Genomic DNA, 21,586 nt, shown 5'->3' on the forward strand with positions numbered 1-21,586 from the left:
GAAGAGTGGTCATAAAAGCAAGCCGATGATTATATCCTACCTAATAATGTTTGGCTACTTTTCCAAGTTATAGACTGTTATTGGACCATAAGATTATTTAGTAGTCAACTGTTAGCTTTTAAGAAGTGTCTGAGATTTAGGGAATCTGATTCATTATTTCTGCTTCTAAATGGATTGAAAAGAATTAAGAGATAAGAATATGAAATATGAGAACAAAAATACTACTTTTTGCTTTTCTTATTTCCCTACTGAATTTCAGCTATTCCGTAGACTGCATAATTATAGTTCCTCAGGCCTGAATAGAGCGGCTGTCTGACAAGCTTCAACTGTTTGTTTGATTGTCTCAAAACCAAATCTTCAAATAGTATAATTTGAAGTTTTAACATTTTGTGGTCAGTGGTATATTGACCTGATACAGATTTTTCCAGTAGCTTTTACGTTTTACTGAGGTAATTTATGAAAATTCATTCATCCCAACTAACAGTAGATGACCTTATCAAAAAATGGTATATTAAACATAGACATTCAACTTTTATTCCTCTGCAAACACCATTAAAATGACAGTTTTATAAAAAAACAGAGACCCATTAGGATAAAAAAGGAAAGTAGATAAAAGCCCAGTGGATGGGTGAGTGTTAATCGACCTGGTAGATCTAACATTGATTTCCAAACCAGTTGAGGATCACCCCAGTTTACTGTGCAGGATCTCTAAAAGACTAAGAAAATGTTGGAATGAGGCTAAAAAGTATGAGCGTCTTGAAAAATTAGACTTCCTAATCTTTTTCTATCTGGTAGCCATTTTGAAGTTTCATTCTAACACTTCTTTAGAAGTTAACAGAGGGAGGCATTCCACCAAAAAAGGAATTAAACAAAAGGTGAAGACATGACAATTGGGGATTGGGGAATTCTGTGGGTAGGCTAAGTGAATTATCCAGATGATGTTGAAAGGAGAGTCCAAGACAACAGCCACATGTACATCAGGTTTCATGCAGCCAAGTAGTTTGGAAGACCACAGGAAAGATTTCCCTAGCAAGATGAGCCCACCTGCTGTGTTCAGTGATATTGAGAATAAAATTATAACCTGGTGAATTTAGAGATAAATCAATAAAAAATATAAAAAACAAAAAAAGTGAATCTAGGGAAAACAAAATTCCGCAAAAAAGGAAATACTAATGTGATACATGGTTAAGCTGTAAGTGCAAATATAACAAAAATCATGATAATGCCTTACTGCTAAGTGAAGGGATTAGGAAATAATAGAATGGGGTGGTTTGAGCAGGGTGAAAGCTAAAAGCTCATCTTACATGGTGGGAAACTAGTAAGAAATAAAACCTAAACTAAAAAACCAAATAACATGGAAATACAGAAGTTAAAACTTTTTCAGTTGAAAGAATTGAAAGCAGTTGTCTATAGGAGTTAATGGGGTACAGATGAGGAAGTAGCCTTTTAGAATTTAAAGTCTTTAAATCATATGTGATGACTTTTAAGAAGACACTAAAGAAAACACAAATAGGAAAAGTTTGAATTTCAAGTCTTTTGTTAAACATATATCAGGAGAAATCATTTTTCTCCTTTGTGATATGTACATGATTACATGTAAGCAAGGAAATAGAAATAAAAAGAGTGCTTTATAATTATTATATGCCAGGCAGTGCTAAGCACTTCACATGAAATTAATCCATTTAATTCTCAGTGGTTGTAAGTTATCACTCTTATCCTCACTGTATGCATATCTAAGCAGAGAAGTTAAAACTTGTCCAAGGTTACCACAGAAGGTTGGAGGACCATCAGGCCATTTGCTAGATCTGAAATCCCTGGTTGATAACCTTTTGAACTTGGCCATGTCTCATAACATTTGTGTGTGTGTGTGTGTGTGTGTGTGTGTGTGTGTGTGTGTGTGTTTAACCTACCATTAGGTGGTAAACTATGTTTTCTATTGTATTTTTTAAAACTGCAATTAAATGAGTGCTGCTTTGGCTACCTCACAATCTTTGATATTTAGTGTTTTTTCATTTGTAGCTTAGCTGTTTTGATTTCCGCTTTACCCCAATCATTTTTGAAATATTCTTTAACTCTTAGTTTCTTGTACCAGTTACTATTAATCACCTCTCTTTAGGAATCAAACTAAAACTCGGACAGTTTTAATGATATGTAGGGTCATAAAGCAGAAGGCTTTGGACTTTTGTTCTGTACTGCTATCCACCAAAGTCTCCTGTCCTGTCCCTGAGAAACACCACAGGTCTATAATTTTGCAACTATGCAACCATGGTGTTGCATACATGTCTGTTTTCTGCAAAAACGTACTAGCACCAAGAGATGGCTCATTGCTTTCTGGTAACCTTATATAAATGGAGGTGGTGGGGTGAACTTACCTAAAACATTTGTTTTTGTACTTGTGATTCTTGATGTTAAGTTTGGGAGGGAGAGTAAACTTAATTTCCTTATGCCTGACAAAAAACTTACCTGTTTTCCGTATTATATGGTTATTTTTGTGAGCCCAAATGTTTTGTCTTCTTTAAAACATTGCTTAGTGTTTGCATTAATAGCAGTGTATCTCTGTCACACAAAACCTTTCTTTTTAAAAGGCTACGTCTATCCCAAATTTCTCTTATATGGGAGCTCGCCTGTGTAATTACCTGTCCCATCATCTGACGATAAGCCCACAGAGTGGCAACTTCCGCCAATTACTACTTCAAAGGTCAGTGTGATATGAAATTAAAGGAAAACTACTTTAAATGTGCTAGATTTAAATTAAAAATTTAAAGGTAGCCTCTTTGCTAAAGATCATACATTATAGAAAGTTGCAAGGGAAAATAGGGTGGACCATTCTTATTTGCATAATATTAAAAGCTATGGTCTAATATATCATTTTCCCACCCATAATGATCTCTGCCATTGGTTTTGTATTTAGATTGGGCTTGTTTTCCAAGATCTTAAAAATGATCACTTATGTGTTTGAGTACTTTCATAGTTTTGGTTTGAGAAAGGATCTGATTTTATTTAAATTAGAATAAAGTGACCAATTCATTTTTTTTCCCGTGGTTTATTTGAGTTGCCACCTTCATCACACTACATTTTTAAATATGGGTTTTGAATTAAGACTTTTATTATATTTCATTTATCACTTATTCTGTTCCTTCTAATTACCATACAATAGTTTTAAAATGGCTCTTCATATTTTAAATACCTGGTTTAGTTAGTTTTCCATTTTTGTAGTATCTAATATTTGTTTCCTCTAGAGAACTTTAGAATCAGTGTTTGGATTATAAAACCCTTGTGGGTATTTGTTATATTTGGGGGATGGTATTGAATTAATAAACTAATATAGGTAAAATTAATTTTCTTATTTCAGAAGTCTTTAATAGCAGATGGTCTTCAAGTATATTATACTTTGGTTCATTCTTTCTTTAAAGATAATTTAATGGGACTTAGTATGTAGCTCAGTGGTAGAACATGAGTTTAGCACGGGTCTCTGGGTTCAATATCGATCACCAAAAAACAAAACACAGCTTTCTAAATGTATGGTTAAACTGCAGTGGGACTGAATAAAGGTTCTAAAAGTGGCTGGATGGGGTGGTCATGCCTGTAATCCTGTGATTTGAGAGGCCTCTTGTCTCAGAAAATAAAAAGGGCAGGCAATGGTAAATTGCCCGGGGATCAATCCCCAGTACCAACAACAAAAAATTCTGAAAGTAGACCTCAGAGATAATTAAAAATTAAGCTTTTGATGAAGGCAATACTTCAAGTGCATATGTAAAAGATGAATTGCTGGTAGCCCAACTAGATAGCCATTCAGGAGAAAAAAAAAAATGGGTGTCTGTCTTATTCCCTCCACCAAATTAAATTCCAAATACATCAAAGACTCAAAGTACAACAGTAAATACTAAGGGGAACATTTGACAATTAAAAATCTTGGGGTAGGAAAGCTCTTTCAAGTAAGATGTAACCATAGGTCCTAAAACAGATTAATAAATTTAATTACATATAAATTGTAACGGGGGGAAAGCATTAATTTATATGAAGTAAAAATAGGAAACTTACAACACATGACAGTAGGCTCATTTATTTGATATTACAAGACCTCTTAAGAAAAAGAAAAAGATTAGTATCTTAAAAAAATTGAAATATTTGGAATGGTTCTGGATGGGTACAGTTCAGAAAAATATAAATGACAAAGTTATAGAAAAAAAATATAACCATGTTTAAAGAAATGCAAATTATAGCTTCTGGACAGATAGAAAGAAGGTTCTTCCCAAGAGGTAGGATGCTAGAAAGCTTCCCTCATCATATTCCTCAGAGCTCTTCACTCCTGGCTGTACCTTTCAGTTACCCAGACATGTAAATAGACCCGAGACCCTGACCTCTCCTCTGGAGTACAGGGTATAATTAGACTGAGGTGGAAACTGGTGTTTTGGTCTTTCTCCCCTGCCCCCCTCTTTCTTTCTAAGCTAAGTGGTTCTACTATATAGCTGTTATTGAGAACCATTTTTCTGGTTTTCTTTGACTGTGCACTTCTACAGTATTATAATACTGTCAAAGGTGATATTGTGTAGAAACGCTAATGATACAAGTGGATGATTCTTCACTTTTGTACATACTTTGTCAGAGTGAAGGTAGCTTTACCACCAACCTCTTGGTTGCTGTGATATTGGGGGCAACTTTGGTCTTTTTCCATTTTTACCTTTCTGAAATAAAAACATTGCTTTTATAATAAAAAATATTTAGCTTTAAGCAGCTTAGGGACTTTCACCTAATAATTGACCTTGTACCAGGGACAGGGATTTAATTTGCTTTTGCACATATATCAGCATGTCCTAATGTACAATCTCATGGTCTTAGCATTTTACAAAAGAAAAAGTTGGTTTCTTCAAAACTCTTATTACAAAGTTGTAATACACAAAAAAGTAGCTAATATGGTGCTTGGAAAACTGTTAGCATTAATTGTTTTTTATTATTAACCAGAGCATTTCGTCTGTAAGCATTCCGACTTTTCCAATGAGGAATTTAGTGTATGAGAGAAGCTAATATATTTGGCTAAAACAGAAGATACTGCTCAATTAATAATAGTTTGTAAGCATTGGAATTGATCACAGTGTGAACCTAGCATAGCTTATATGCCCAAGCAAGACAGGATTTCTTTGATTTTGCTTTTAAAAAAAAAAAAAAAAGTCGGGGAGGCCAGGTGCGCCTTAGGAGGCTAAGACAGGATGATCTCCAGTACAAAGCCAGCCTCAGCAACAGTGAGGCGCTAAGCAGCTCAGTGAGACCCTGTCTCTAAATAAAATACAAAATAGGGCTGGGGATGTGACTCAGTGGCTGAGTGCCCCTGAGTTCAATCCCCAGTATCCCCCCCCCGCCCCCGCTCAATAAAGCAGGGGAAGGGGAGGCAAACATAAATTGACTATATGAAAGCCATTCAGTCTCCCTTTTCGGTAAAAGAACAGCTGTCAAAATCAATTTTATAAAACAAATGGCTTATGTCTTTAACAGTGGTAAACTTTTAAAAATCCAGTTCATTTTAGTATCAATAACTAGTATTCATTCACTTGGAAAAGCAGTGACAGGCTTACCATGACCAATTAGATGCCTGTGGGAACTGGATGAAAAGCTCCAGGAACAGTACTTTTTGTTACCTGTGTAAGGCTATTTGACACCTTCATTTTCCATTGAAAATAAAGACCAAACAGATTGCTTTGTATTTTGTGATTTCAACCGAAGAGGTTTTTCTTCCTAGAATATTTCTCTGTGTATAATGGGAAGTAAAAAAAAATAATAATAAATAGTGAACTTAAAAATTCATTTTTTTTTAGCTTAGAGTCCATCTGTGTTTTGAAAGATCCACTACAAAGTTCTTATATTCAAAAAAGTAGAAAACTTGAGACAGTTTAAATAAAAGTAGTGCTTTCTTAACAGTAAGCCCCATGAGACATAAGATGAGGCTTCCCTTTCCCCTTTTGGCACCAGTATGCTCTGAACCTTATGGAACCTATAGTGCTTAAACGTATTACAAACTGCCAGGTATGATGGCACATACCTGTAACCATAGCAACTCAGAAGGCTGAGGCAGGATGATTGAAAATTTGAAGCCAGCTTCAGAAACTTAGACCCTATCTCAAAAATAGGTAAAAAGAATTGGGTATGTAGCTCCATGGCAAAGTGCCCCTGGGTTCAATTCCCAGTACTCTTCCCCCTCCCAAAACAAAAACAAAAACAAAACAAACAAAAAATTTATCTGATAGTTTTATTTGTAATTTTTTAAAACTGGGAGAGGCTTAGTCTGAAAAGATAATATAAATGTCCTTACAATAGAAGGGAACACTTTTAGAGAAAATCAGGGCATTGGGTCATTGTGCTTGCCTCTGTTGTTGTGGACAACCAAACTAACAATGGTCATCTTGTTTGGCTACTTAAAAAGACAAAACAATGTGAGATTATTAAAGATATGTCTCTGTTAGATGTCGGACTGAATATGAAGTTAAAGATCAAGCTGCAAAAGGAGATGAAGTGACTCGAAAACGATTTCATGCATTTGTACTCTTTCTGGGAGAACTTTATCTTAACTTGGAGGTGAGATGATTTTTTTTTTTTAAGTGTTAATAAGACCTGAAAATATAAATTGATCTCAATAAGAATTTTTTGTTCATATTGTACTTTTACAATATCCAAAGTGAAATGAGGGGCTGAGATTGTGGCTCAGTGGTAGAGTGCTCGCCTAGCACGTGCATGGGTGCTGGGTTTGTTCCTCAGCACCACATAAAAATAAATATTAAAAAGTGAAATGAAAGGAGGGAGTGGGAAAGCAAGTCGTTTCAGTGCCTACTCAATGGTAATGTCTATATTTTATTTTAAAATATTTTTAGTTGTAGATAGACACAGTACCTTTATTTACTTATTTTTTATGTGGTGTTGAGGATCAAACCCAGGGCGAGGCAAGTGCTCTATACCACTGAGCCACAACCCCAGCCCAATGTCTGTATTTTAAAGGAGCAACTGTAATATTTGTTTCTTATGGGCAGGATGTTGGAAAATAATTACTGAGCTTTTAAGTCCTTTTGTATTTTTAGGAAGCTGTAGTTGTTTACATGTGTGCTTGGACTTTTGAGAGAGGGTCATACCTGAGAGTCCTTGCATCATAAATACTAATATGCTTAGTGTGTTTACTTTACACAGCTCAAAGCAGCTTACTCAGCAGAACACCAAACTTCAATACCTTTTTTTGTGTGTGTGTGTGGTACTGGTGATCAACCCAGAGCCTTGTGCATACCAGGCAGACATTTTACCACTGAACCACATCCCCAACCCTGAACACAAAGCTTTGATTGAAGAGGAGAGAATTTATACTTTTCACCCTGATTCACCCACAGTAGTTCTTTTTTAAATTTTTCTTAAGTTTTTAAGTAAAGATTAAATATTTATGGTATATAACATATTTTGATGTGTATATATAAACATATTGGAGAGTGACTAAATCAAGCTATTTAACATGAATTGTGTATCTTTCTTACAGTAAGAACATTTCAAATCTACTCTTAGCAGTTTTTAAGTATGATATATTGTTAAATTAGTTACTATGTTGTAGGACAGATCTCTTGAACTCTTTCTTTGTAACTGAAATTTTGTGCCATTTGATCAGTATCTCCTCAGTCCCCAGCCCCAAGAATAGTATTTTCCCCCGTTTTTATATTCTCTTCCATATAAAAATGCAGTTGTAGCCAGGTGTGGTGGTGCATGCGTATAATCCCAGCAACTTGGGAGGCTGAGACAGGAGTATCATAAGTTCGAGGTTAGCCTCAGAAAACTTGGATCCTAAGCAGTTTAGCAATTTGAGACCCTATCAAAAAAATAAAAAGGGCTGGGGATGTGGCTCATCAAAAGTGAAATGAGGGGCTGGGGTTGTGTTACATATAGAGTAATTATAACTGTTCTGGGTTCAATTTCCAGTGCCAAAAAAACTTGCATTTGTACAAAGCCTATAATTGAACAATTTTGTAAATTTAGGTGATATGCTTGTTAGTAGACAAATGTTGAATCTTGCTATGTAATGGATTTATTTGTTTATTTATTTTGGGGTATCAGGGATTGAATTCAGGGGCACTCAACCCCTGAGCCACATCTCTAGCCCTATTTTATATTTTCTTTAGAGTCAGTGTTTCACTGAGTTGCTTAGCACCTCACTTTTGCTGAGGCTGTCTTTGAACTCTCCATCCTCCTGCTTCAGTCTTGTGAGCCACTGGGATTATAGGTGTGCATTACCACACCCGTCTGGATTTATTTTTTAATTGAATCCAAGAAACAGGTTTAGAGATTCTTAAATCCTTATTTGAGAGTTTAATGCAAACACCATAATATTTTAAACATAAGTAGACAAATGAATCTGCTATCAAATGTGTATCTCCTTCAGGATATCTAAAAGTCTCTGTCCAGTCCCTAATTTATTATTATCATTTTTTTTAACCAAAGGAGGATTTAATTTTTTAAAAAATCTCATACCTTACTCTTTTTCAGCCTGATTTTTAAAAAATATTTTATTTTTTAGTTGTAGTTGAACACAATATCTTTATTTTATTTATTTATTTTTATGTGGTGCTGAGGACCAAACCCAGGGCCTCGCCACGTGCTAGGCAAGCACTCTACAACTGAGCCACAATCCCAGCCCTCAGTCTGATTTTTATATGAGCCAAAATAAGAGAACCTGTTTAAAATGTTCCTTACAAGTCTTTTTTAAGTATACCTTTGAGCATTTCCTATGTGGAAATAATGATGCTAATTCTGTGGGGAGTATAGATATGGCATAGTACCTGCATCTAAAATTCTTGTAGTAGATGAGATGGATATGTATACTGCTAATGCAAAACAGTATTCTAGAACAGAATAAAGAAGTGGAATAAAATGTTTTGTGAGGGCTGGGGTTGTGGCTCAGTGGTAGAGTGCTCGCCTAGAATGTGCGAGGCCCTGGGTTCGATCCTCAGCACTACATAAAAATAAATAAAATAAAGGCATTTTGTCCAACTACAACTAAAAAATAATTTTAAAAAAAAGTTTTGTGATCGATAAGTTTGTAGCTTAAATTAAAGCATGCTGTATAATCAGTAACATCAAATTTTCTTGGTCATATTTGTGATTAACAGGATTAAAATTTACCTGTTTTTCAATTTTATATATAGAGGTCTTATTTACATATAGAGTAATTATAATGAATTCTGTGGACACAACTAGAGTGTGTTCCTCTGATTATTGTATTTAAGAGACTTATTTTGCCAACATGTAATTGTTAGACCATTTATGTTTTCTATTATATTTGGGCATTGTTGCTTTTTTAATTTTATTTTTGTCCTGAAAGATCAAGGGAACAAATGGACAGGTTACAAGAGCAGATATCCTTCAGGTTGGTCTACGAGAATTGCTGAATGCCCTCTTCTCTAATCCAATGGATGACAACTTAATTTGTGCAGTAAAATTACTGAAGGTACTTTACTAAAATTAACTGGTTTACTCATTTATAATGTAGAGAAGGGAATGTGTAGTACATAAATGAATTCAAGGTTGTTTTTAAAACTGAACTTTGACATTTTACTTTCTCCAATATGTTGGAAGAACCATACAAGATGCATTTATTGTATAAATAAGAAGCATGATTTAAAAGTGGAAAATAGAAGTTCTTCACCCCATTCCCATCTGTAAAGTCCCTTTCCTTCCCTTCTCATGTTTGTATGCTCTAATAAAGATCTTATTTTTCTATGACTTTTTTTTCCCACTTAATGAAAGATCTTAGGTCTTTCTGTGGCATACAGATTTACTGTATTATTAACTCCCTATTATTCCATTATATTTATATACATGAATATTGGGTTACTTATAGTTTAACCACTGTAGTACTGGTGAATATCTTTAATCATGTGTTTATGTGTGTATATATTTTTGTAGGTGAAATTCCTTCACATTTGGTGGGTCAGTGAACATGTGTATTTTATATTTACAAGTAACACCAAAGTTTCTTTTTGAATGATTGAATCAGAATGCACTTCCACCAATAGTGAACAAGTATACCTCTTTCTCTACATGTTACAATGATAGATATAATAAGTTTTGGTTTTTGTCATAGATGAAGAATAAAAACAAAATCTCATTTTACGTTGCATTTTCCTATCAGTAGTGCATTTAAGCATTCTTTCACGTTTATCAATCATTTGTTTATTAGTTTCTGTAAATTATGTCTCTGTATCCTCAATTTATTTTGTTGATGGAGTTTTTAAATCAAAACCTCTGTATTATACAATTAAAAAAGTGACATGCTCATTAAAATGTAATAGCCTCTCTCTGATAATACAGGGAATAGAATATAATCACTAAAATGAAACAAAAATTCTATTAAATTCCTTAATTCATTGACTTCTGCTTTTTTAGTTGACAGGATCAGTTTTGGAAGATGCCTGGAAGGAAAAAGGAAAAACTGATATGGAAGAAATTATTCAGAGAATTGAAAATGTTGTCCTAGATGCAAACTGTAGCAGGTAGGAAAAGAAGCCAGTAGATTTCAGTTACCTTTTCTTTTTAATCTGCTATATGTCATCAAAGTAATAGAAATTTTACAGATTGATCTACACAAATAGTTCTTCAAAGGCATATTGTACAAGTGGCTTCTCATTAGTCATTTTTGTTCTCTTAGGTTTAAAAAAAAAAAATTAAGGTTTTCCAAAAATGAGTCTAGTGAAAAATAAAAAAAAGACTTTAATTTATTTGCATAAAGAACTACTGCAAGCATAGTAAAGGACCAAATGTTTAAAGGGTAATTGTTGCCTTTAAGAACCAGATAGTCAGTTAGGTGGGACAAATTTCAAATCTCTGTTCTAAAACTAAAAATTAAAAATGAAATATCTTTTTAGGAAATGTCTAGAAAATTATAAAGCATTGGGTATATATGTAAATTTAGGATATAAAGTTTTATGAGTCTGTATTTTAGAACCTGACAGCACTTAATGGTGGATGCGTTAAACTCATTTTCAACTTCTGTCTGCAGAGATGTAAAACAGATGCTCTTGAAGCTTGTTGAACTCCGGTCAAGTAACTGGGGTAGAGTCCATGCAACTTCAACATACAGAGAAGCAACACCTGAAAATGATCCTAACTACTTTATGGTATGTCAGTGTTTATATTTTAAATTTTGCTTACTGCTTGAATTCAGTTTTGGAAGTTAGTTATGTAAAGCTTTTCTAATAATTCAGTTCCTAATAATACTTTTCTCAAGCTTAGAATCACATAGGAATCAACAGGCTAGGTAAATAAAGAGAGGAAATCCTCCAGTGAAAAGAGGGTGGATTAGAGAAAAGTCTATCCATTGGAAAGGGAGATTGATTATGCTTAAGTCCAAGCCTTGAGATGCCGGGAGTTTTTCTAGAAAAACCAGCCAAAGTCCTGCATTTCAGATTTTATATGTTGTGGTAAAGTAAAATAAAGTGAAAATAGTTACAGGCTAATGGTGCCCTGTAGCTTCTGACTATGACCAGACATAATGCAGCTAAGGAGAAATATACCTACAACCCCAGTCTTAGAAATTCTTAAAGCTGTGGTAGGGCAGAGGGAACCACAGCTAAAAATGAACTGACACAAAATCACAATGCATAATAGATTATTCACCAGGAATATGATGGACATTAGACTGCAAAGTTAGAACTATAAAGGCATAATAGAATAAAAATCTGAAAATTATACTTTCCTAGTGAAATGAAATGGCTGCTGAAAAGCGAAAGGTTTTTTGCTTATTCTTGCATTATCAAGTGCAGATAGTAACATCAGCCATTCTGTACTAATTAATATACTTTTAAAAACTCTAAAAATGGGGCTGGGTTGTGGTTCAGTGGTAGAGCACTTGTCTAGCATGCATGAAGCACTGGGTTCGATTCCCAGCACCACATACAAATAGATAAATAAACAAATAAAATAAAGGTATTTAAAAAAATTCTGAAAATGATTATATATTTTTATCACTTTGATGCATCCTAGAATGAACCGACATTTTATACATCTGATGGTGTTCCTTTCACTGCAGCTGATCCAGGTATGTGGTCTGTCGTATTTTTTGCCTTCTTTTTTTTTTTTTATGATAAAGTAATAAATTACAGAAAACCATTCATCACCAGTACAAATTTGTAGTTTTTTGATGACTTCACTGTACTCTCAAATACTAGGGTAAAGGTTTATCTTACATAGAATATTCTTTATATTTTATATTGACCACATACCATTTCAAATGAAAATTTGACTGTATAGTGTCTGGTCATTCTACTTTAACAGTTAAGAATTAGAAAAATCCTTCAATTAAATGCAGCCATTTTTATTTCATATTTCTCCTTAGTGTTTTGTTTTTATACTCTTAAACTTTAAGATATAGGGTCGAAGGGAAAGATGGTTCTATTTTACTACATAGTCAGCAACTTATATGTGTTAATACTATAGATATTAAGAATTTCAGATTTTATTAATAGTGATTCAAAGTTAATTAAAATCTAAATCTGTATATACTTCCCCTTCCAGAAAAGGGTCATTTATAGAAAGATAATTTTAACAGTGATAGATGGAGCTGTAGGGTGAGCAAGAGAATTTTCTTTTATTTGGTTCAAACTATAAGCAGCAAGTATTTAGTCATATATGGTTGGGATTTTACTGTTTGCTCTGAATAGCAGGCATTGATTGTAATGTTCCTCTATCACAAAGAAGTTCTTATTTAGGGTGAGGAAGTGGAATTAAGTTACTTGCTAAATTGCTTTCCAACGTGATCATGCCATTTAATAATCCTACCAGCAGCTCCTGAGGTTTCCTGCCCCTTATCCTTGGCAACATTTGTAATCAGATTTTAATTTTTGTCAGATTGTATGATCTTCTATCCTGTCATTTTATTTCCTGACTAGTCATACTAAATTTATTTTTCTGTTGACCTTTTGATTTCCGCTTTTGACAATTTACTATTTGTACTTTTTTGCCCATGTTTCTGTTCTAATTATTTGTCTTACTGATTTGTAATTCCTTATATAGTTTAGAAAAAGATGATCTTGGCTGAGGGTTTCAGTTATCTTCTTATAGCATTTGCTTTTCTATTTTGTATGTCTTGTTTGTGCTTCCTGTGGTTTTTCTTAACCACTCTCAAATTCCATTTTTCTTTTAAAAGTCTTGCCTTGTTGCTTTTTATGTCTTTCACCTACCTCGCTACTATTTATATATGGGATATGGTGAGAATTAAATATTTTTGTAGTCTTGCTCACCAACAAGTATTTAGTCATCATCCTTCCTCTTTTAGTTAGAAGTCTCTCTGTTCTTCGCTGTGTACCTCATTCGTTCATGTGCATCTTATGTACCCTTTCTACACCAATACCACACCCTTAATTATTCTTATTTTGCCGTAAGTTTGCCATGTCTGGTAATACAAATCTTGTTTCTTCACTTAATCTTCAGTTACCTAGATTCACATTGATTCTTTGTTCTTTGTCTAACCTGTTTGTCTGATTTATAGTGATTTTTCTCAAACTGAAATTTTTTTTGCATTTTTTTTCAAGTTACATTGACCGTGGAGTTTCAAATCCTTTTTCTCATTCTGTCTAAGCTTGTTTTTGTTTTCATATTTTTGTTTTATTTTCTTTTTAGTCTTACTCTGTTATTTGATTTTCACACAAATTGTTGCCTTACATAATATTTTTATTGAAAGTTCATCCTTAATTGTCTTTGTTAAAACTTTCATTTGGAAATTATTTCAAATTCACAGAAAAGTAGCAAAAGTAAAAATTACACAAAAATATCCATCTACTCTTTACTCAGGCATACTTTTTTGTTAATAGTTTACTCAATTTACTTTATCATTTTTGTCCTGTTCACACTTTTTCCCTAAACTATTTTAAGTTATATATATTATGGCTTTGTATGAATGCTTTAGTGATTTAACTGTCTTTTGTTTTTCTTTATTAAAAACCTCTGTGGCTTAGAGTTTAGGAACCTTTATCCAAAACGATTTTTACATAGGCTTCTGTCAGGAACCACAGGGATATTACTGATATGGAACAAGTTAACTTTTTGTTTGGCAGAGTTTTTTATATGGATAGCAGAAATTTGAGTTATAGGCTCATTGTTATGAACTCCTGGGGAAACCGGTTTCTTGAGTGCTCTGTCCCCATTCCAAATCCAGACTGACATCCAAACTTCCTTGTTATCTATCTTTGCCACTGAATTATTTTCCCTGTTCCCATCTTTTGTTTAAGCTATTAACCCTTGGAGGGTTTGGGGTTTGGTGAATGTGGAACATGGATTCATTTTCCTTTTCACATGGACCCAAGACCTTGTTTTCTCATCTTTCCAAGCTCCTTAGTCTCTGAGATTCGAATCATCTGTCACCTTCCCTGCTGTAGCAGCTGTATTAGCTATGGATGGCTTTCAGTTATTTTTCATTAGTCATCTGGTGGCTTGGTTTTTTTTTTTCTTTGTAATTGTATCCATAATACTTAAAAGAATGTCTTATCTAGTACCTCCAAGCATTGTAACAGGAAGGTTTTATGATTAAAATTGTCTCTAAGTTGCCACATTTGAAGTCAAAATATTACCAACTCTTGAAGCTGAATGAGTTTTATAGAGACTGACAGCCTTGGAAAAACATGGTATCCTCTCAAAATTTGAAGTGACTTCTGTTCATAAGAAACTAATTTGAAGGTAATTAGCTATAATAAATTAATCCATTTTATTATTCAGAGGCAAAGACTCAACAGATTCACGTTAATCTAAAAAGGTACCAAATAACTACCTGCCTGCAACAGCTGGTAGCTATGTTACCTCTAGCACCTTGGGAGACTCAGACTTAGTGAAAGTTGGCAGAGCTGAAACCTACACCAGGTAGCTTCCTTTTTGGGTTGGTAAGGGAAGGGAAAAGAAAATCGTCTACACTCAGAACCTTTGGTAGGTGAGCCTTATTGGGTTGAACAAGTTGCCATTACCAGATAGCCAGAGAGCTTACTTTACTTTCTTGAGGAGGAACAAAGAGGGAGCTGGAAGCTAGGAATATTTGATTGAAATTTTCCTGTGTGGAGGAAGGAATAATAGGAGTATGGAAGAAAGTGTTCTTCCAAAATAGTCATGTAGCCACTATTTTGTTGAAGGGGAAGCAGCATAGAGAGTGCAAATAGCGTACATCTTGACTATGGAATGTACTCTGGTTTGGAAATCAAATGAATGTACTCTGATTTGATTTCCAAATTTAGAGGAGTATTGTATATAATTAAGATTTATGAACATGCTGTGGGGCAAAAGCAAATGTTTTTTTTTTTTTTTAATAATTTTTTAATATTTATTTTTTAGTTTTCGGCGGACACAACATCTTTGTTTTGTATGTGGTGCTGAGGATCGAACCCAGGCCGCACGCACGCCAGGCGAGCGCGCTACCGCTTGAGCCACATCCCCAGCCCAAAAGCAAATGTTTAGTAGTTAGCTTTTTCATCACTGTGACCAAAATACCTGACAAGAACAATTTAAAGAAGGAAAAGTTTTATTTGAGGATTGTGGTTTTAGTGAGGTCTCAGTCCATGTTTGGCCAATTCCATTGCTCTGGGCCCAAGAGAAATGAGGCAACACATCATGAGGGAAGGGCCCAGTAGAGGAAAGCTACTCAACTCATGACAGGGTCAAGAAGCAGAAAAAGGGGCCACAGGGAAGATGGACCCTTCTGGAACATGCCCCCAGCAACCCACCTCCTCTAGGCACACCCCTTCTACCCACAGTTACCACACTCAATCTGTCCATTCTCAAACTCTGATGGGCTGATTATGTTACAATTTTTAGTAAGCTTAAAATTTATTTCTTAATTTTCCTGCATTAACAAGAGTTTGTAGTAGGGATATCCTATATCCAAACCATAACAGCAAGCCAATTAGAATATGTTTTATGAAAGCTATTTTTCATATTCTGTCTGTTTAAATATCAGTCATAATGTTAAAAAGAATTTTTAGAGGTAGCTGGTCATTTCATGATTTATTTTTTTAGTATTTAGTTTTTTTCCTGTTGTTTTATAGATTACCAAGAGAAATATCAAGAATTACTTGAAAGAGAGGACTTTTTTCCAGATTATGAAGAAAATGGAACAGATTTATCAGGGGGTGGTGATCCGTAAGTTCTCTTTAATTACTGATTTTCTTTGTGAAGTTTCTGTGGCTAATTTTTAGATGGAGATTAGACTAAAAAATTATGAAAGAATAGCATTTTAAAAAATATTTTTTTAGTTGTCAATGGACCTTTATTTTAATTATTTGCGGTGCTGAGAATAAAGCCCAGTGCCTCACACGTTCTAGGCAAGTGCTCTACCATTGAGCCAAACCCCAGCTCAAGAATAGCATCTTGATTTGATAGTGTTAACTATACTGTATAGAGGTTCTTGTATACTAAAAATATTCAGAAATCATGTGGAAATCTCATAGACTGATTTTGGAAATCTATAGTTGAGAAGGAAAAACTTAAATGATAGTATACTAGAGTGTGACTTTTTAAAAAAGATTCTATTATACCTAGATTTTAAGAAGCTTTAATACTTAGTGTAAGGTCTGGGCAGATTCTTTGCCTGATTCTCCATCTGTAAGATAAGAATAATAGTACCTTCAACTAAATGAAAATTTAATATACTTGATAGCTTTCTGGCAATAGTAAAAGGCTCAAATCTTAGTTGTTTAAAGGATAGATGAAAAGTGAAGAAAACACATTACTATATAGAAATATTTGGGCTGACAGGGAGATATAAATTATAGTTTTCATATCTGTTTCTTCACCTGCCACTTTCCCAGCTCAGTTAACAGTTCATGTATATTTTGACAAGCTACTTAGGGTTTTTTCTTCCGAAGCAGGAGGTGGTGGGTGGAGGGGATGTTTTGTTTGGCTTTAATATTTCTAATTTCTCATCTCATGTATGTTCTTGGTTTAAAAAAAAAAAAATGAACTGCCTCCATTTTAGTGATGTTAATTATAGTCATTTAGGATCTAGAAATATAATGTTGCTCTATGTTTTTATACTGGTTTATTGTCAAAATACAAGGATTTAAGTATCTGGGCAGAACTAGGAAGGCTTAGTCCTGCTTGACATACCACTGGATGGTAAAAACAATTTTTGGCATTGGCTTCAGGATAGTCTCTGAAGTTTATTCAGTAAACATCATGCTCGTTTGCCCTAATGAACTCATGGTTGTTTCAGCACATAGCCTTGTATTGGAAATGGGGAAGAATCTGAAAGATAATGACTCATCACCAGTTGATAGCATTGGCAAAATACTTTGGTTACACTTGTAAAGGTAAAAGGGATTATTGGCAGATAGGGGGGGAGGGCAATGTAGACAGCATCATGTGGTGGGGAGCAAAGATATAGAAAAGGGAAAAGATCTTGAATCAAATTATATTCCTGCCATATACATAGCCAACAAACTTCCCAGGGTGTCTCTTTTAAAGTCTCTTCAAATATTTAAAAAACTAAAATGATAGCAGTATCTGTCTTTTTAAGATGGCTATGGAAATTCAATAAGAATGAGTAGATTAAGTCCTTAATTGGCACTTTATGTCTTCCTCTTCCCCCAAATACTTAAAAAGCAAGAGTTCCTTAAACTTTCTAATAATTGAGGGGGAAAATCTGCAATAGATGATCTAAAAAGTAACTTCCTATTATAGAAATCTACTTCCAGGTAAGTGGAAGTGTGACTAACTAGTCATTTTAGGAGCAACCATAGCAGGAATAACACTTTTTTGATGTTAAGTAGATGTAACCATAGAAAGGATAATATTTCCTGGTGTTAAGCAGACATGAAATATTAAAGCATCACCAAAGGTGAATGGCATATCTGAAATTATTTTCTAGTTAAAGTGTACTTGTTTAATGATAAGGTGTAAGTTGATAATATAAATTTGGAGTTTAAGACTGATATATGTCAAGCCTTGGTTAACTTTTAGATCAATAAATATGAAAATATAACAGTCTTCAATACAAGGAATTCAGAATTGGTGTAAAAGTTTACTTGTCAAAATAAGCATCTGGTTTTCTGGGGGACTGCCATTTTTAGGCAACTCTGAAATTAGGCTTGTTTTCTATCATAATTCAAACTAGGAAAATAGTCAAAATTTTTTTGTGGCTTTATATCTTTATAAATTGAAAAACATTAAACTTCTGAATCATCTTTGGTTTTTACAGATATTTGGATGATATTGATGATGAGATGGACCCAGAGATTGAAGAAGCTTATGAAAAGTTTTGTTTGGAATCAGAGTGTAAGCGAAAACAGTAAAGTTAAATTTCAGCATATCAGTTTTATAAAACAGTTTAGGTATGGTGATTTAGCAGAACACAGGAAAGCAAGAAAATGTGTCACACTTATACCAAATTAAGGATGTTGAGTTATGTTACTAATGTATGCAACTTTAATTTTGTTTAACACTATCTGCCAAAATAAACTTTATTCCCTATAACTTAAAATGTGTATATATATAAAATAGTTTATTATGTACAGTTAATTCCACTGTTTTGGCTGCAATAAAATTGATTTTGAAATAAATGAAATGTTGAAAGTAAATTTTGCTAGCTGGTTAGATACTTTTAAGTTCTTGAGGGGAAAAAGTCTTAGCCTAGAAATACATATTACTGCAAAAATGTAGCATTCTTTTCTTAGGTATGACTATTATAGATTTTATTTCAGTTTGACATATCTCATATTAATCACAATCATGAAAATCTTTAAGGGTCTTGGAATATATCAACAACTGATTTACATATGTAGATGTTATTGGATACCAAGGGCTTTAAAAGTGTCATTAATGGAAAAAAACAAAACAAAAAAACCTTAGAACTCTCCAACTAAACCACCAAGACTCTCTTCACTGAGGATTTATTCTAATTCAAGAATTGTTCTTTTTTGTTTCACTTCACTAACTTCATTACCCTAAGGCCTAGAACATTATTCTGCTTTTATTTATATGGCTTTCTCACTTTTATTTTGTAGCATGGATTGCATTCACTTTTTTTTTTTAATTAGAGAATTTTACTAGATATTTCACGTTTTCATCTGCTTTGTAATTGATATACCTTGAGGATCACTTTTCTAATACTTACTATAATGTGGTACCACCTCAACCCTATTTAAGTAGTATTTTTACTTAATGTCAAATCTTTTTTCAACTAACTGAAACTTGTACATATAAAAGGGTTGCTTGTAAATATGCATGTAAATAGTTCTGTTAATAACCCACTGTTTTACACTTGGTACATCTGTGTCTGCTAATACAGTTAGCTTTCTCACTTTTCTGCTTGTTTGTTCAGTCTGAATTAAAATTAGACTTTGAAAATAAATAGTTTTGTTTCTTCTAAGTTTTTAAGTGGTATTCTGGTATTTTAAAGAAATTGTTACTGAATTTGTTATAAATTTACTAAAAGGTTTAAAATTTAAAAACTTAGGAAAGATTTAATTCTATGCCTTTTTGAACAAGAATTCTACCTTTTTGAGTAACAATTTTACCTGAAAAACTAGCAAATATACATTAAAGCTTTTAGATCCCTTGTTGTAAAGGGGGAGTATATATGTAGTTAGGGTTTGAGGAAGTTGTAAGGGAATTTGTTTTTCAAAATGACTCTTATAACTTAGCTATTAGCATAATCTACAGCTCTTTAAAGATAGTCCCTGGTCTAATGTACTATAAGCACTAAGGAACACTTATTCCCTATACTTGCCTTAGCTCTGTGAATAACCATCCAATATTTGTCCACTAGATTTTATTACCACCTATTGCTACTCATAGTAGCTACCAACAGGAGCAATATATGTTATATATATATTCTGCTTTAAAAACCACCTAGGAGCTTGTCATGTAACTCTGTAGTAGAGCAGTTTCCTAGGATGCATAAGACCTATGGTTTCATTGCCAGTTCCGGGGGTAGATGTCCAAACTTGGTGTCTTAAAATAACCATTTTATTCTCATGAATTCTGTGGTTTAGGAACTTGGACAGAGTACAACATGAATGGCTTTTCTCTGTTGCATAATATCTTGGGACTTGGTAAGAAAACTAAAGGCTAGAAATAGCTCTAGCAGCTCAGAATTATAATCAGTAAAAGTCATCTTCTCATGTGGCTGGTGGTTGGACTGAGAAACTTGAAGCCACAACTAGATGAACTATTGACTAGAGCCATCTACACTTTACACTTGGCTTGTCTGTCACTTGGATTTTCTTATGGCATGTTGGCTAGATTCTGAAATTGGGTATTCCAAAACAAAGCAGCATTGAGTAATCATGTAGCATTACTTCTACATTTTCTTGGTGCTAAGTGAGTTATTAAAGCCATATCAAAAGGTCATCAAGGATTGCTTAAGTGTTTTAATGAAGGATTGGCCTTGAGTCAGCAATTACTGGCCATTAGAATGGCTGTCTTTAGGATCATGTATGAATGTCTGTTGTCAGAATTATTAGTAAAAAGTCTCCAGTGAGCAAAGACCTGAGTGCCAGCATGTGTCATAATGCTGTGTTCTGGCAACAAAGTACAAACATTGGTCTTTTAACTTGGCTTTCATGTCATCAACTCAGAATTGTTCATATCGGTGCCTTTCGGCCAACACTACCAGAAACCTAAACATGTTGGGTGTGTTGCATTTAGAGAGAACATGTACCTTTGGGGCACTGTGAAGTATATATCAAAGGGTGTTGGAACATAAAATATAATTTGGGTTTTTGTTGGGCAGTTTGGAGGAATGGTATGACACTGGAAGGTCACTTTGGATTGGGTATTGTCAGAAAGCAAGGGTAGTTCTATAAGTATTAAATCTTTAGGGAAGAGTGTGGATTAAGTTGTACTTGTTTTTGAAAATTCAGTCCTTCAGCAAGAGAGGATGTTTGGTGTGAAAGTAACAAACCTGTTGGTGACAAAATCGGCTCAAACTGAAAAGAGAAAAGTACCTATACTGTTAGGTTGGGAGGACAGACAAAGCCAGCTGCAAAGTTAACAGAAAATAATTTTCTTCTATGGTCCTATAGCAGCTGTAAAATGCCATTATGACCCCCACTTTGTGTGACTACTGCTTTGTTAATAATGAAACCCTGAGAACTATTTCTGCCCGTCTGTTACTTGGGATATCCAGTTGCTTAACTTCTCTTGACTCATGACAGCACCTAAAATCTAGTTAATCTCCACTTCTAGTCTTTTTTTTTTTTTTGGTACTGGGGATTGAGCCCCCAGGGCTGCTTATCACTGCGCTACATCCTGAGTCCCTGTTTGTTTGAGACAGGGTCTTGCCAAACTGCTGAGGCTGGCCTAGACTTGTGATCCTCTCACCTCAGTCTCCTGAGTCACTGGTATTGCAGGCATGCACCACCCTGCCTGGCTTGCGCTTCCAGTCTTGCTGCAGAAACAAAATCCCACCCAAAACCTTCCCTTATATGTCCTCAGAATCCTTCAGCAGAAATTCAAACCTTACCAAAGATGGCTTTGTCCTCCCCCTAGTGGAATATACCATCTTCAGTTCCCCTGGTTTGTGCCTCTTTGCTTGCAAGTTAATAATTGATTTTTGCTGGATGATAGGCTTAAGCCTAGTGGTCTTTGGTTG

At 34.2% G+C, this 21,586-nt stretch overlaps 1 protein-coding gene across 2 annotated transcripts in view; it reads left to right on the forward strand.

Moving 5' to 3' along the window:
• Paip1 (poly(A) binding protein interacting protein 1) overlaps positions 1 to 19,363 on the forward strand; it is a 28,795-nt gene extending 9,432 nt beyond the window's left edge. For both annotated transcript variants that reach the window (XM_027954408.2, XM_027954410.2), the window contains exons 4-11: positions 2,586 to 2,698; positions 6,456 to 6,567; positions 9,341 to 9,466; positions 10,405 to 10,511; positions 11,018 to 11,135; positions 12,001 to 12,055; positions 16,041 to 16,134; positions 18,191 to 19,363. In XM_027954408.2, the coding sequence (XP_027810209.2) occupies positions 2,586 to 2,698; positions 6,456 to 6,567; positions 9,341 to 9,466; positions 10,405 to 10,511; positions 11,018 to 11,135; positions 12,001 to 12,055; positions 16,041 to 16,134; positions 18,191 to 18,284 (819 nt within the window). In that variant the 3' untranslated portion in view covers positions 18,285 to 19,363. The remainder of the gene's footprint in view (positions 1 to 2,585; positions 2,699 to 6,455; positions 6,568 to 9,340; positions 9,467 to 10,404; positions 10,512 to 11,017; positions 11,136 to 12,000; positions 12,056 to 16,040; positions 16,135 to 18,190) is intronic.
• The last annotated feature ends 2,223 nt before the right edge of the window (positions 19,364 to 21,586 follow it).

This window comes from Marmota flaviventris, chromosome 5 (assembly GCF_047511675.1).
Source record: "Marmota flaviventris isolate mMarFla1 chromosome 5, mMarFla1.hap1, whole genome shotgun sequence".
NCBI lineage: Eukaryota > Metazoa > Chordata > Mammalia > Rodentia > Sciuridae > Marmota > Marmota flaviventris.